We start from the raw sequence: 17,817 nt of genomic DNA, 5'->3' as shown, positions 1-17,817 counted from the left end.
GAAGGACACTATTACAGTCGAGGCAGACGGACGTAGATTTAAATTGAAAACATTGAAAAATGGAATAGGTAGTGCCTCTGGTGTCGTTTCAATTGTCTGTTCATTTGTTAGATGTATCAACTAGGGGTAATAAACTGTGGGAACACTAAAACAAGCTAAAATCTATTTGATTGCTTTGAACTGTACTTAAAAGGAAGAAAGAAGTGGAACCGATAAGTGGATAAATAAAACAGCATCGAAATGAAGCAGGTACTAGTCTTAGTCAACGTTGTTGAGGGTAGAGGAGCAAAGTTCGCCTGCCAGTAGTTCTAGCTCTGGATATTTGACGAATGCAGTGGGGGTGTAGTGTTGTTTGATTCGGTAAACATACGAAAAACAAGCACCTGGTGGTAGCAATCTGGTTCAATCAATGAATCCAAAACGTGCTCCAACTTTAATGTGTGGTAGGGAAACTCGTCGCTAGCCGAAATGTAACTACAGTATTGAACCGATGAGAGCTGAAATCCCCCATAAGAATAGAGGAGTGCAGGGGTTGGAGCTACCTGATTTTGATACTGCAATTAGAATCCGTCCTCCTCTTATCTTTGTGATGGTTGTGGTTGAGCGATCGGTAGGGTAAACTGTAAAGCGGTTCCGTAATCAGCCTTCCTAGTGTACAACCCATGCACAATTTGATTATAGATCGAAGGTTCTCTCAAGGAAGGCTTCTCCAATTATTATAATTCATTTATTTTACCCCTGGGGATTTAAAACCTAGCTTGTACCAATTGTCCATGTAGTGTGCATCCTAAAGACTTTTTAGGCCGTCCACAAGGACAGAGGAGGCGTGGTAGGCCCAAATTGAGGTGGCAAGATGGCGTGGAGGCGTCCGCCATAAAGGCCGGGATAACGGACTGGCAGACGAAGGCGCGAGACCGTGAGCGGTTTCGGACACTCCTGTGGCAGGTCAAGACCGCAAAGAGGTTGTAGCGCCGGATAAGTAAGTAAGTGCATACTGCAGCTACGTGCTGCTCTAGCGATCGCTATGCACTTGTCCCTTGGCCTTACGCCCTACACTGTTGACATTTGTTGTTGTGGTTGCTGTTGGTGGTGATGCGGATTGCATACCTATTAGCGCAGCCCAATCATCGCTGCCGGCGACACTGAGTTTTATGTCGGATGCATGGACGTTTACTAAAATTATATAAAAACCTTTATTACCTAATCATAAATTACTTGCGTTGACCCTATTTGCCTTAGCTCAGCCGCACGAATGAGAATATTCACTGCATGAGTGCTGTACGTTACACAGCAAATTTTCTCATCCTGCTTCAGTAAAGTTTTTTACTGAAACGGTTCAGTAATAGAATATTTTACTGATTTTCAGCATAAATGTCATTTTTTTACCGATTTTCAGTAAAACAATTTACTGAATGCATTTCAGTAATACACATATTACTGAAAATCAGTATAATAAGTGTCAAATTAGTCGTTTCACTGGATATCAGTAAAACAAATTACTGAAAATGCAGCAATTCATTCTGTCAAATCGACCTGTCAGTCAGATCATCAAAACAAAACAATGCGGTAGCCACTTGCTCGTGATGTGCAAAAAAGTTGATTTTGTAGGCGCTTACAGGCACCCTGGTGAAATTTCAGGTGATATTTCGGCTTACGGGATTAATTTAAAATAATTGGCAGCCATGTTGGTGTGTAAAATGTTTGCTACAATCCACTGTGCTTGCTGAATTTGCGTGGTGTCTGTGAGCGCTTACTTAACCATCTACACTTGCGGCGGTGAAATACAGTATAAAAACTGTATAAAACAACACAAAACATGTATGAACATGAATTGAGGAACTGGGAATCTCTGCGCATCAATAAAAACTCAATTTAAAAGAATTATTTTGTCATTTTTTAATCGCTACCAACTACTGAATAATCAGTAATATGAGAATGACTTTACTGGGATTTCAGTAAACGAGCTGTCATTTTGGTGAGCACCGGACATTACTGAATGATTCAGTAAACATTCTTTTTACTGAAAGGATTACTGAAACTTCAGTTAAAATAAAATTCAGTAAAATTTTACTGAAGTTCAGTAAAAAAAGTTTTCTGTGTAGATCTCCCTCTATTTTTCACTTTCTCTCTCTCACTCTCTCTCTCTCTCTCTCTCTGTCTCTCTGTCTCTCTCTCTGTCTCTGTCTCTCTCTCTCTCTGTCTCTCTCTGTCTCGATCCTCTGGTCAGCGACCTGTAACGCACGCACATTTTTCCACGCACACATTATACGAAAGCCGTCGACTGCTATCGCTGAGTGGAACACCCAGGTGGACAGAATGGCTAAGTTCGATCGGACCACAATACTGAGGATGCGTGATCAATGAGGGGCTGTCGAGGTACGCCCTACACAGTTGACATTTGTTGTTGTGGTTGTTGTTGGTGGAGATGCGGATTGCATACCTTTTGGCGCAGCCCAATCATCGCTGCCGGCGACACTGAGGATGCGTGATCATTGAGGGACTGTCGTAGAGAGACACAGTGGGATGTTTGTAGTATTTCATATTCTTGTTTTATAAGCACTCTTTCAATATGTCCTTGAAAATACTTCAGAAAAGGTCGAGTCCGAGCTTATTCTTATGATTAATACATTGCGTCAAACCTTACGCACGCAAAACAGATTTCAAACGGCACGAAAAAAGCCAAGGCGATATTCAAAAGCGATTGACGTGTACTATTGATTCAGATGTGAGCCATGACGCTATTTTCGATGCACATAGTCGGAATCTTCTAGCAAACGGAAGATTCGCCAAATCGGTATTTCTCGAAACGTTATCCAGCTGAGCTAACAAGCTAAGACAGGTGAGATCTAGTATAAAAGGCAGAACAATGTCAAGAAAATATTAACTCACCACTCAGATACCAATCCGTCAGTCAACATGAAGTTCGCTTTCGCATTCGTCCTGATCGCTCTGTTCGCGGTAATCGCTATCTCCCAGGCACGACCTCATCCCGATCAGACCGCTGCTTCGAGCGACGATGGAACCAGCGTCAACACCAAGACCGATATCGAGAAGGACACTATTACAGTCGAGGCAGACGGACGTAGATTTAAATTGAAAACATTGAAAAATGGAATAGGTAGTGCCTCTGGTGTCGTTTCAATTGTCTGTTCATTTGTTAGATGTATCAACTAGGGGTAATAAACTGTGGGAACACTAAAACAAGCTAAAATCTATTTGATTGCTTTGAACTGTACTTAAAAGGAAGAAAGAAGTGGAACCGATAAGTGGATAAATAAAACAGCATCGAAATGAAGCAGGTACTAGTCTTAGTCAACGTTGTTGAGGGTAGAGGAGCAAAGTTCGCCTGCCAGTAGTTCTAGCTCTGGATATTTGACGAATGCAGTGGGGGTGTAGTGTTGTTTGATTCGGTAAACATACGAAAAACAAGCACCTGGTGGTAGCAATCTGGTTCAATCAATGAATCCAAAACGTGCTCCAACTTTAATGTGTGGTAGGGAAACTCGTCGCTAGCCGAAATGTAACTACAGTATTGAACCGATGAGAGCTGAAATCCCCCATAAGAATAGAGGAGTGCAGGGGTTGGAGCTACCTGATTTTGATACTGCAATTAGAACCCGTCCTCCTCTTATCTTTGTGATGGTTGTGGTTGAGCGATCGGTAGGGTAAACTGTAAAGCGGTTCCGTAATCAGCCTTCCTAGTGTACAACCCATGCACAATTTGATTATAGATCGAAGGTTCTCTCAAGGAAGGCTTCTCCAATTATTATAATTCATTTATTTTACCCCTGGGGATTTAAAACCTAGCTTGTACCAATTGTCCATGTAGTGTGCATCCTAAAGACTTTTTAGGCCGTCCACAAGGACAGAGGAGGCGTGGTAGGCCCAAATTGAGGTGGCAAGATGGCGTGGAGGCGTCCGCCATAAAGGCCGGGATAACGGACTGGCAGACGAAGGCGCGAGACCGTGAGCGGTTTCGGACACTCCTGTGGCAGGTCAAGACCGCAAAGAGGTTGTAGCGCCGGATAAGTAAGTAAGTGCATACTGCAGCTACGTGCTGCTCTAGCGATCGCTATGCACTTGGCCCTTGGCCTTACGCCCTACACTGTTGACATTTGTTGTTGTGGTTGCTGTTGGTGGTGATGCGGATTGCATACCTATTAGCGCAGCCCAATCATCGCTGCCGGCGACACTGAGTTTTATGTCGGATGCATGGACGTTTACTAAAATTATATAAAAACCTTTATTACCTAATCATAAATTACTTGCGTTGACCCTATTTGCCTTAGCTCAGCCGCACGAATGAGAATATTCACTGCATGAGTGCTGTACGTTACACAGCAAATTTTCTCATCCTGCTTCAGTAAAGTTTTTTACTGAAACGGTTCAGTAATAGAATATTTTACTGATTTTCAGCATAAATGTCATTTTTTTACCGATTTTCAGTAAAACAATTTACTGAATGCATTTCAGTAATACACATATTACTGAAAATCAGTATAATAAGTGTCAAATTAGTCGTTTCACTGGATATCAGTAAAACAAATTACTGAAAATGCAGCAATTCATTCTGTCAAATCGACCTGTCAGTCAGATCATCAAAACAAAACAATGCGGTAGCCACTTGCTCGTGATGTGCAAAAAGTTGATTTTGTAGACGCTTACAGGCACCCTGGTGAAATTTCAGGTGATATTTCGGCTTACGGGATTAATTTAAAATAATTGGCAGCCATGTTGGTGTGTAAAATGTTTGCTACAATCCACTGTGCTTGCTGAATTTGCGTGGTGTCTGTGAGCGCTTACTTAACCATCTACACTTGCGGCGGTGAAATACAGTATAAAAACTGTATAAAACAACACAAAACATGTATGAACATGAATTGAGGAACTGGGAATCTCTGCGCATCAATAAAAACTCAATTTAAAAGAAATATTTCGTCATTTTTTAATCGCTACCAACTACTGAAAAATCAGTAATATGACAATGACTTTACTGGGATTTCAGTAAACGAGCTGTCATTTTGGTGAGCACCGGACATTACTGAATGATTCAGTAAACATTCTTTTTACTGAAAGGATTACTGAAACTTCAGTTAAAATAAAATTCAGTAAAATTTTACTGAAGTTCAGTAAAAAAAGTTTTCTGTGTAGATCTCCCTCTATTTTTCACTTTTTCTCTCTCACTCTCTCTCTCTCTCTCTGTCTCTCTGTCTCTCTCTCTGTCTCTGTCTCTCTCTCTCTCTCTGTCTCTCTCTGTCTCGATCCTCTGGTCAGCGACCTGTAACGCACGCACATTTTTCCACGCACACATTATACGAAAGCCGTCGACTGCTATCGCTGAGTGGAACACCCAGGTGGACAGAATGGCTAAGTTCGATCGGACCACAATACTGAGGATGCGTGATCAATGAGGGGCTGTCGAGGTACGCCCTACACAGTTGACATTTGTTGTTGTGGTTGTTGTTGGTGGAGATGCGGATTGCATACCTTTTGGCGCAGCCCAATCATCGCTGCCGGCGACACTGAGGATGCGTGATCATTGAGGGACTGTCGTAGAGAGACACAGTGGGATGTTTGTAGTATTTCATATTCTTGTTTTATAAGCACTCTTTCAATATGTCCTTGAAAATACTTCAGAAAAGGTCGAGTCCGAGCTTATTCTTATGATTAATACATTGCGTCAAACCTTACGCACGCAAAACAGATTTCAAACGGCACGAAAAAAGCCAAGGCGATATTCAAAAGCGATTGACGTGTACTATTGATTCAGATGTGAGCCATGACGCTATTTTCGATGCACATAGTCGGAATCTTCTAGCAAACGGAAGATTCGCCAAATCGGTATTTCTCGAAACGTTATCCAGCTGAGCTAACAAGCTAAGACAGGTGAGATCTAGTATAAAAGGCAGAACAATGTCAAGAAAATATTAACTCACCACTCAGATACCAATCCGTCAGTCAACATGAAGTTCGCTTTCGCATTCGTCCTGATCGCTCTGTTCGCGGTAATCGCTATCTCCCAGGCACGACCTCATCCCGATCAGACCGCTGCTTCGAGCGACGATGGAACCAGCGTCAACACCAAGACCGATATCGAGAAGGACACTATTACAGTCGAGGCAGACGGACGTAGATTTAAATTGAAAACATTGAAAAATGGAATAGGTAGTGCCTCTGGTGTCGTTTCAATTGTCTGTTCATTTGTTAGATGTATCAACTAGGGGTAATAAACTGTGGGAACACTAAAACAAGCTAAAATCTATTTGATTGCTTTGAACTGTACTTAAAAGGAAGAAAGAAGTGGAACCGATAAGTGGATAAATAAAACAGCATCGAAATGAAGCAGGTACTAGTCTTAGTCAACGTTGTTGAGGGTAGAGGAGCAAAGTTCGCCTGCCAGTAGTTCTAGCTCTGGATATTTGACGAATGCAGTGGGGGTGTAGTGTTGTTTGATTCGGTAAACATACGAAAAACAAGCACCTGGTGGTAGCAATCTGGTTCAATCAATGAATCCAAAACGTGCTCCAACTTTAATGTGTGGTAGGGAAACTCGTCGCTAGCCGAAATGTAACTACAGTATTGAACCGATGAGAGCTGAAATCCCCCATAAGAATAGAGGAGTGCAGGGGTTGGAGCTACCTGATTTTGATACTGCAATTAGAATCCGTCCTCCTCTTATCTTTGTGATGGTTGTGGTTGAGCGATCGGTAGGGTAAACTGTAAAGCGGTTCCGTAATCAGCCTTCCTAGTGTACAACCCATGCACAATTTGATTATAGATCGAAGGTTCTCTCAAGGAAGGCTTCTCCAATTATTATAATTCATTTATTTTACCCCTGGGGATTTAAAACCTAGCTTGTACCAATTGTCCATGTAGTGTGCATCCTAAAGACTTTTTAGGCCGTCCACAAGGACAGAGGAGGCGTGGTAGGCCCAAATTGAGGTGGCAAGATGGCGTGGAGGCGTCCGCCATAAAGGCCGGGATAACGGACTGGCAGACGAAGGCGCGAGACCGTGAGCGGTTTCGGACACTCCTGTGGCAGGTCAAGACCGCAAAGAGGTTGTAGCGCCGGATAAGTAAGTAAGTGCATACTGCAGCTACGTGCTGCTCTAGCGATCGCTATGCACTTGGCCCTTGGCCTTACGCCCTACACTGTTGACATTTGTTGTTGTGGTTGCTGTTGGTGGTGATGCGGATTGCATACCTATTAGCGCAGCCCAATCATCGCTGCCGGCGACACTGAGTTTTATGTCGGATGCATGGACGTTTACTAAAATTATATAAAAACCTTTATTACCTAATCATAAATTACTTGCGTTGACCCTATTTGCCTTAGCTCAGCCGCACGAATGAGAATATTCACTGCATGAGTGCTGTACGTTACACAGCAAATTTTCTCATCCTGCTTCAGTAAAGTTTTTTACTGAAACGGTTCAGTAATAGAATATTTTACTGATTTTCAGCATAAATGTCATTTTTTTACCGATTTTCAGTAAAACAATTTACTGAATGCATTTCAGTAATACACATATTACTGAAAATCAGTATAATAAGTGTCAAATTAGTCGTTTCACTGGATATCAGTAAAACAAATTACTGAAAATGCAGCAATTCATTCTGTCAAATCGACCTGTCAGTCAGATCATCAAAACAAAACAATGCGGTAGCCACTTGCTCGTGATGTGCAAAAAGTTGATTTTGTAGACGCTTACAGGCACCCTGGTGAAATTTCAGGTGATATTTCGGCTTACGGGATTAATTTAAAATAATTGGCAGCCATGTTGGTGTGTAAAATGTTTGCTACAATCCACTGTGCTTGCTGAATTTGCGTGGTGTCTGTGAGCGCTTACTTAACCATCTACACTTGCGGCGGTGAAATACAGTATAAAAACTGTATAAAACAACACAAAACATGTATGAACATGAATTGAGGAACTGGGAATCTCTGCGCATCAATAAAAACTCAATTTAAAAGAAATATTTCGTCATTTTTTAATCGCTACCAACTACTGAAAAATCAGTAATATGAGAATGACTTTACTGGGATTTCAGTAAACGAGCTGTCATTTTGGTGAGCACCGGACATTACTGAATGATTCAGTAAACATTCTTTTTACTGAAAGGATTACTGAAACTTCAGTTAAAATAAAATTCAGTAAAATTTTACTGAAGTTCAGTAAAAAAAGTTTTCTGTGTAGATCTCCCTCTATTTTTCACTTTCTCTCTCTCACTCTCTCTCTCTCTGTCTCTCTGTCTCTCTCTCTGTCTCTGTCTCTCTCTCTCTCTGTCTCTCTCTGTCTCGATCCTCTGGTCAGCGACCTGTAACGCACGCACATTTTTCCACGCACACATTATACGAAAGCCGTCGACTGCTATCGCTGAGTGGAACACCCAGGTGGACAGAATGGCTAAGTTCGATCGGACCACAATACTGAGGATGCGTGATCAATGAGGGGCTGTCGAGGTACGCCCTACACAGTTGACATTTGTTGTTGTGGTTGTTGTTGGTGGAGATGCGGATTGCATACCTTTTGGCGCAGCCCAATCATCGCTGCCGGCGACACTGAGGATGCGTGATCATTGAGGGACTGTCGTAGAGAGACACAGTGGGATGTTTGTAGTATTTCATATTCTTGTTTTATAAGCACTCTTTCAATATGTCCTTGAAAATACTTCAGAAAAGGTCGAGTCCGAGCTTATTCTTATGATTAATACATTGCGTCAAACCTTACGCACGCAAAACAGATTTCAAACGGCACGAAAAAAGCCAAGGCGATATTCAAAAGCGATTGACGTGTACTATTGATTCAGATGTGAGCCATGACGCTATTTTCGATGCACATAGTCGGAATCTTCTAGCAAACGGAAGATTCGCCAAATCGGTATTTCTCGAAACGTTATCCAGCTGAGCTAACAAGCTAAGACAGGTGAGATCTAGTATAAAAGGCAGAACAATGTCAAGAAAATATTAACTCACCACTCAGATACCAATCCGTCAGTCAACATGAAGTTCGCTTTCGCATTCGTCCTGATCGCTCTGTTCGCGGTAATCGCTATCTCCCAGGCACGACCTCATCCCGATCAGACCGCTGCTTCGAGCGACGATGGAACCAGCGTCAACACCAAGACCGATATCGAGAAGGACACTATTACAGTCGAGGCAGACGGACGTAGATTTAAATTGAAAACATTGAAAAATGGAATAGGTAGTGCCTCTGGTGTCGTTTCAATTGTCTGTTCATTTGTTAGATGTATCAACTAGGGGTAATAAACTGTGGGAACACTAAAACAAGCTAAAATCTATTTGATTGCTTTGAACTGTACTTAAAAGGAAGAAAGAAGTGGAACCGATAAGTGGATAAATAAAACAGCATCGAAATGAAGCAGGTACTAGTCTTAGTCAACGTTGTTGAGGGTAGAGGAGCAAAGTTCGCCTGCCAGTAGTTCTAGCTCTGGATATTTGACGAATGCAGTGGGGGTGTAGTGTTGTTTGATTCGGTAAACATACGAAAAACAAGCACCTGGTGGTAGCAATCTGGTTCAATCAATGAATCCAAAACGTGCTCCAACTTTAATGTGTGGTAGGGAAACTCGTCGCTAGCCGAAATGTAACTACAGTATTGAACCGATGAGAGCTGAAATCCCCCATAAGAATAGAGGAGTGCAGGGGTTGGAGCTACCTGATTTTGATACTGCAATTAGAACCCGTCCTCCTCTTATCTTTGTGATGGTTGTGGTTGAGCGATCGGTAGGGTAAACTGTAAAGCGGTTCCGTAATCAGCCTTCCTAGTGTACAACCCATGCACAATTTGATTATAGATCGAAGGTTCTCTCAAGGAAGGCTTCTCCAATTATTATAATTCATTTATTTTACCCCTGGGGATTTAAAACCTAGCTTGTACCAATTGTCCATGTAGTGTGCATCCTAAAGACTTTTTAGGCCGTCCACAAGGACAGAGGAGGCGTGGTAGGCCCAAATTGAGGTGGCAAGATGGCGTGGAGGCGTCCGCCATAAAGGCCGGGATAACGGACTGGCAGACGAAGGCGCGAGACCGTGAGCGGTTTCGGACACTCCTGTGGCAGGTCAAGACCGCAAAGAGGTTGTAGCGCCGGATAAGTAAGTAAGTGCATACTGCAGCTACGTGCTGCTCTAGCGATCGCTATGCACTTGGCCTTTGGCCTTACGCCCTACACTGTTGACATTTGTTGTTGTGGTTGCTGTTGGTGGTGATGCGGATTGCATACCTATTAGCGCAGCCCAATCATCGCTGCCGGCGACACTGAGTTTTATGTCGGATGCATGGACGTTTACTAAAATTATATAAAAACCTTTATTACCTAATCATAAATTACTTGCGTTGACCCTATTTGCCTTAGCTCAGCCGCACGAATGAGAATATTCACTGCATGAGTGCTGTACGTTACACAGCAAATTTTCTCATCCTGCTTCAGTAAAGTTTTTTACTGAAACGGTTCAGTAATAGAATATTTTACTGATTTTCAGCATAAATGTCATTTTTTTACCGATTTTCAGTAAAACAATTTACTGAATGCATTTCAGTAATACACATATTACTGAAAATCAGTATAATAAGTGTCAAATTAGTCGTTTCACTGGATATCAGTAAAACAAATTACTGAAAATGCAGCAATTCATTCTGTCAAATCGACCTGTCAGTCAGATCATCAAAACAAAACAATGCGGTAGCCACTTGCTCGTGATGTGCAAAAAGTTGATTTTGTAGGCGCTTACAGGCACCCTGGTGAAATTTCAGGTGATATTTCGGCTTACGGGATTAATTTAAAATAATTGGCAGCCATGTTGGTGTGTAAAATGTTTGCTACAATCCACTGTGCTTGCTGAATTTGCGTGGTGTCTGTGAGCGCTTACTTCACCATCTACACTTGCGGCGGTGAAATACAGTATAAAAACTGTATAAAACAACACAAAACATGTATGAACATGAATTGAGGAACTGGGAATCTCTGCGCATCAATAAAAACTCAATTTAAAAGAAATATTTCGTCATTTTTTAATCGCTACCAACTACTGAAAAATCAGTAATATGAGAATGACTTTACTGGGATTTCAGTAAACGAGCTGTCATTTTGGTGAGCACCGGACATTACTGAATGATTCAGTAAACATTCTTTTTACTGAAAGGATTACTGAAACTTCAGTTAAAATAAAATTCAGTAAAATTTTACTGAAGTTCAGTAAAAAAGTTTTCTGTGTAGATCTCCCTCTATTTTTCACTTTCTCTCTCACTCTCTCTCTCTCTCTGTCTCTCTGTCTCTCTCTCTGTCTCTGTCTCTCTCTCTCTCTGTCTCTCTCTGTCTCGATCCTCTGGTCAGCGACCTGTAACGCACGCACATTTTTCCACGCACACATTATACGAAAGCCGTCGACTGCTATCGCTGAGTGGAACACCCAGGTGGACAGAATGGCTAAGTTCGATCGGACCACAATACTGAGGATGCGTGATCAATGAGGGGCTGTCGAGGTACGCCCTACACAGTTGACATTTGTTGTTGTGGTTGTTGTTGGTGGAGATGCGGATTGCATACCTTTTGGCGCAGCCCAATCATCGCTGCCGGCGACACTGAGGATGCGTGATCATTGAGGGACTGTCGTAGAGAGACACAGTGGGATGTTTGTAGTATTTCATATTCTTGTTTTATAAGCACTCTTTCAATATGTCCTTGAAAATACTTCAGAAAAGGTCGAGTCCGAGCTTATTCTTATGATTAATACATTGCGTCAAACCTTACGCACGCAAAACAGATTTCAAACGGCACGAAAAAAGCCAAGGCGATATTCAAAAGCGATTGACGTGTACTATTGATTCAGATGTGAGCCATGACGCTATTTTCGATGCACATAGTCGGAATCTTCTAGCAAACGGAAGATTCGCCAAATCGGTATTTCTCGAAACGTTATCCAGCTGAGCTAACAAGCTAAGACAGGTGAGATCTAGTATAAAAGGCAGAACAATGTCAAGAAAATATTAACTCACCACTCAGATACCAATCCGTCAGTCAACATGAAGTTCGCTTTCGCATTCGTCCTGATCGCTCTGTTCGCGGTAATCGCTATCTCCCAGGCACGACCTCATCCCGATCAGACCGCTGCTTCGAGCGACGATGGAACCAGCGTCAACACCAAGACCGATATCGAGAAGGACACTATTACAGTCGAGGCAGACGGACGTAGATTTAAATTGAAAACATTGAAAAATGGAATAGGTAGTGCCTCTGGTGTCGTTTCAATTGTCTGTTCATTTGTTAGATGTATCAACTAGGGGTAATAAACTGTGGGAACACTAAAACAAGCTAAAATCTATTTGATTGCTTTGAACTGTACTTAAAAGGAAGAAAGAAGTGGAACCGATAAGTGGATAAATAAAACAGCATCGAAATGAAGCAGGTACTAGTCTTAGTCAACGTTGTTGAGGGTAGAGGAGCAAAGTTCGCCTGCCAGTAGTTCTAGCTCTGGATATTTGACGAATGCAGTGGGGGTGTAGTGTTGTTTGATTCGGTAAACATACGAAAAACAAGCACCTGGTGGTAGCAATCTGGTTCAATCAATGAATCCAAAACGTGCTCCAACTTTAATGTGTGGTAGGGAAACTCGTCGCTAGCCGAAATGTAACTACAATATTGAACCGATGAGAGCTGAAATCCCCCATAAGAATAGAGGAGTGCAGGGGTTGGAGCTACCTGATTTTGATACTGCAATTAGAATCCGTCCTCCTCTTATCTTTGTGATGGTTGTGGTTGAGCGATCGGTAGGGTAAACTGTAAAGCGGTTCCGTAATCAGCCTTCCTAGTGTACAACCCATGCACAATTTGATTATAGATCGAAGGTTCTCTCAAGGAAGGCTTCTCCAATTATTATAATTCATTTATTTTACCCCTGGGGATTTAAAACCTAGCTTGTACCAATTGTCCATGTAGTGTGCATCCTAAAGACTTTTTAGGCCGTCCACAAGGACAGAGGAGGCGTGGTAGGCCCAAATTGAGGTGGCAAGATGGCGTGGAGGCGTCCGCCATAAAGGCCGGGATAACGGACTGGCAGACGAAGGCGCGAGACCGTGAGCGGTTTCGGACACTCCTGTGGCAGGTCAAGACCGCAAAGAGGTTGTAGCGCCGGATAAGTAAGTAAGTGCATACTGCAGCTACGTGCTGCTCTAGCGATCGCTATGCACTTGGCCCTTGGCCTTACGCCCTACACTGTTGACATTTGTTGTTGTGGTTGCTGTTGGTGGTGATGCGGATTGCATACCTATTAGCGCAGCCCAATCATCGCTGCCGGCGAAACTGAGGATGCGTGATCATTGAGGGACTGTCGTAGAGAGACACAGTGGGATGTTTGTAGTATTTCATATTCTCGTTTAATAAGCAATCTTTCAATATGTCCTTGAAAATACTTCAGAAAAGGTTTAATACCAGCCAAGCTAATAAGCTCAGGAAGGTGATATCTAGCATAAAAGGCAGAACAATGTCAAGGCAACTGTTGAGGGCAGCCATGTGTGACGATCCCTGGACTTGCCGTGGCAGTTGGGCTGCCACCAGTCAACGTGCAACGTGTCACGCAAATAGTCGCCGTCACTAAGCGGTAATCGCTACTGCGGGCGTGCGGGCGTGCGTGCGAAAAATTAAAATTGTTTGATTCTGTCGCATGCGGATTCAAACTGTCACCCGCAGCGGGTGTCTTATTCCATACATTTTCAGAAAACGCAAGCATGCTGGAGCGATTATCGCTGCAAGGTGGAATATAGAGGACATGTCTGCTTAGCGTTTGGCATGTTGCCATTTCGAGATTCAGTTTGACAACAGCCGTCGATATTTGTTTACAGGCTGCAGCTGCATTATAACGTGTAAAACGATTTATGGAGTGTGGATGCAAAATACATTTTTTAGTGCTAAACAAATGTTTATTAAACGAAAACAATTCATTTATCATATCCAAATACCAGCAACATTCGTCGCATTTGACAACTGCCGTCGATCCTGGGTTTGTGCTTTTTTCTAAAGCCTCGATGCCTAATTGTTCTACATGACGACACCTCTTTTCTACCCACGGCTTTAGGCGGCTCTCTTCCACCAATCGAACGAGATCGACTCTGTTCGATAGGTGCTCGTTCAGCTGTTCGATGTCTTATAGACCTGTCATGATGTACTGCAATACGCCTATCTTTTCATCTTGAAAATGAAGGATTTTCATAGTTTTAATGAATATCCATCTATAGGGGGAAGATTCAAAAAATAAATTACTAGTAATTCACAAAAATAATAATATAAAACTTATTCAAATTTTATACAGAAAAATGTAAACAAACGTCCATGCCAAAACACATACAGTGCATACACATGCATTATGTACACGTAATAGTTTTATACGTGTCAATCCTGTATATTTCATGTTATGTTTGATTGTGAAGCATTACAATAATTATTGATGGCTATTTTTAATGTGTTGTGCGCAATTTTATAAAGAAAAAGAGACAAAATACGTACACAAACTTGAAAATGTCCCGGATTCAATTCTATGTACTGTAGCTTTGAAGCGTTTGACAGTCATGGTACTCACAGCACAGGTATAGAACATCACAGACAGAATCAACTGACATGTTCGATTGTATGTTTGTCTTGTTTGTTTGTTTGCACTTCTATATGATTATATGGGTTTCTTCGAGTCGGATGTCGTGTTCGATTGGTGCCAGATCCCCGGGTTAGTGTGTGCCGAGCGCCACACGATCAGAGTGTGTTAGCGAGCCGATCGAACAGGAGCTCTCGGCACGGGCGCTCGGTGTGGGTTATGCGCGACCCGCTTGTATCATTTTAAAGTGTATTGTGCATTTTGTATCTAATTTTTTTTGTATAAGTGTAAATAAAGTACTAAAGTACAAAAGCTTCGAACGTAACAATATACCTTTTCTCAAAAATGATCATTTCGATCAATATAACGATCATTATTCTTCTTCCTCTTTGACAAAACATCCTTTGTTGATAAAGACCTGGCTGTACCAATAGTGGGGATGGTTTTCAGAGACTTATTGATTAGCCATAACAGAATAGCCACTCCTTCGTATGTGGACAAGTTCCGTTCGGGGCTTGAACCCATGACGAGCATGTATTTAAGTCGTACGAGTTGGCGACTGTACTACGCGACCGGCCATATAACGTCCATTAATGCGCATAAAATGGAGAGTAACAACCGACTTTACAAATTTCAAGAATATGTTGTTTGTACAGGTGCAGGCAATCAAACACAGAAATTGTTCGAATGTAGGTTGCAGCTACACGTATCCGAAGAAGACAGCAGATTTCGCAGCAACAGAAAAGTGGATATAAAAGACGGAAGAATGAATAGGATATAGTAAGTCCCAGTTTCAAAGCCAACCAAGCAGCCAACATGAAGTTCACATTCGCCTTCGTCTTGATTGCTCTGTTCGCGGTGTTCGCCGTCTCCCAGGCACTGCCTCAACCTGAGCAGGCCGCCGCTTCCAGCAACGATGGAGCCAGCGCTATCACCAAGATCGTGCTAGAGCTTACCCCGGAGCAGGCCGCCGCAGTTCAGAAAATGGGAGGCCGCGGATTCTGGCCTATCATGATGAAGAGCGTCAAGAAGGTCATGGCCATCGGTTGTGATCTGATTGATTGCTAGAAGCTACATAAAGTGTCAATAAACGATGTGTGAAAAATAGAGCATACAAAAACTGGAATTTATTTCACTGTCTTCAGCCAGATGACCAAATCATCCACTCAGGTTGTGTGAAAATCTTTGTCCAAAATAGTCGACGAGCCTTATTACGATCTTTTCACTATGTTAGGTGTACGCCATGCTTTATGTTCCACATTATTGTTGTTGATGTGTGTCCGAACACATAATTAGCCCAGTCTCTGGGTACTGGGTACAATAAATGGTCAATTAACACTTCTTCTATTTGGCTCCCTAGGTGTACATGCCGGCATGTACAGGCTTTCGAGACATATTCAGTGTATATGATTCAGTATAATAATATAGAAGTATAAGAAAGAAGATACGTATAAATGTTGAGATAGTTTTACTACTTTTGTTGTGTACGACTTACTCAGTCATACCAGAATAATAAGGAGCTGAGTGAGAGAGACAGAGAGATGCATATAAAAAGAGAAAGAAAGCGAGAGCGAGAGAGCGAAAAAAAGAAATAGCGTGAGAGAGCGTGAGAGAGCGTAAGAGAGAGAGAGAGAGAGAGAGAGAGAGAGAGAGAAAGAGAGAGAGAGAGAGTAAGAAAGAGAAAGAAAGAGAGAGCCAGAGAGAGAGAGAGAGAGAGAGAGAGAGAGAGGATAAGAAAGCTCAAATTTGGCTTGAGCTTTTGATTATGCTAAGCTTGCTCGCAGCGCCCTTCATTTGGCCGCTGCCAGACACACCGAAAAAACGAAAAAAATGCCATAAGTTAGCCAATTAGTGCTGTAGTCCAAACGAACAAATTAAAACAAATATTACTTATGTTTTCCCATAATTCTCTTCAAACTGATTGAAAGAAAACTCTTTTTTTGGTTGTTTTCAATTACAAGCGTTTTTTATCGGTTATCAAATGTTTTCATTACAGTGTCTGGCAACGGCCTCACAATGTCGTGTAGCTCAGTGGTCTTCAACCTGTGGCGTAAGCAGGCATGATGCGCGAAAGAATTTATTTTTGAAAATGAAAAGTTTATTATTATACACATCGAGCAATTTTTTTCCCACGGGCCTAAAGGCATGTCAAAATTTTATATTGGATTTGATATATAACGTCAGACGACGAAGGGCAACGATTTCGACGTCCGACGTTATCTGTCAAATTTCACACAACATTTTGACATCACGTTCGATAAAATCGCATTCGAAAAAGCACTGCCACAGGCCTACGGATGGATAAGCGTTTCTCTTCATTGGCACAACAACCGTTGTCGGTCAAGGGCTGACTGTATCCACTAGTAAAGTGAGCTTGGCTTTTAGTGACTTACTTATTACACATACTAGGATAGCCAGTCCTACGTTTGGGGGCAATGTCCATTCGGGACTTGAACCCATGACAAGCATGTTGTTAAGTCGTTTGTGTTGACAACTGTACCCCCAGATCGGCAAAAAGAGCGTTGCCACCCCGAGAATGATGCCCCCCCCTCGAAAGATCGGTATAAATTTTTAGATCATATGTACAGGCGTGCCCCGAGTTACGACCCCCTCGAGTTACGACGATTCGCAGATACGACGATTTGGATTTTGAGAGGTAAAAGTTGTCATTGACAAGAAATTGATGTATTTTATTGAATTTCTGAGCTTTATCAGCTCAGATTTCCGTTATACACACATTTCCAATGATTCCAAAACTACCCGATCTTGAATATCTATATTGTGTACGGCTTTTGATATATAATTAATTATTACATTATCAAACTTTTTTAAAATAAAATACACGATATCCATACACGAGATTCCAACTCTTCAACTTCGATTATAAACTTTTAATTCTTAGATATTCGACATACGACTTTTTCGACTTACGCCTTGCTTTGGGACATTTTTTCGGGCCCAAATACAGTCGTATCTCTGGGGACACCTGTATATTTTTTATCTTTTAATTTTTGTTATAAGAGTGGTATTGAACTTGTGTTAAAAGTATATGAGCTTCATATGATTTGAATGTTATATACGTTTTCTTTAAATTGTAAAAACCCGTATTAGAAACTTCAAGAATATGTTATTTGTGCAGTTGTAAATAACCAAACACAGAAGAAGAAGAAGAAGACGGCGGAATTCCGCATTGGGCGGTTCCGTGCATGCAGCGG

The 17,817-nt window shown here is 42.0% G+C and overlaps 2 protein-coding genes across 10 annotated transcripts in view; both read left to right on the top strand.

Moving 5' to 3' along the window:
- LOC120908831 (supervillin) overlaps positions 1-17,817 on the top strand; it is a 192,768-nt gene that overhangs the window by 59,794 nt on the left and 115,157 nt on the right. The gene's annotated exons all lie outside the window — the stretch shown is intronic.
- LOC120908841 lies at positions 14,781-15,969 on the top strand. Its single transcript, XM_040320287.1, has 2 exons — positions 14,781-14,851; positions 15,259-15,969. Exon 2 carries the CDS (start codon positions 15,419-15,421, stop codon positions 15,668-15,670), a length of 252 nt encoding a protein of 83 aa, XP_040176221.1. The 5' UTR covers positions 14,781-14,851; positions 15,259-15,418; the 3' UTR covers positions 15,671-15,969.

Source organism: Anopheles arabiensis, chromosome 2 (assembly GCF_016920715.1).
Source record: "Anopheles arabiensis isolate DONGOLA chromosome 2, AaraD3, whole genome shotgun sequence".
In the NCBI taxonomy this organism is placed as follows: domain Eukaryota; kingdom Metazoa; phylum Arthropoda; class Insecta; order Diptera; family Culicidae; genus Anopheles; species Anopheles arabiensis.
Note: the sequence above shows the minus strand (reverse complement) of the source record. Positions and strands in the feature narration are given on the sequence as shown.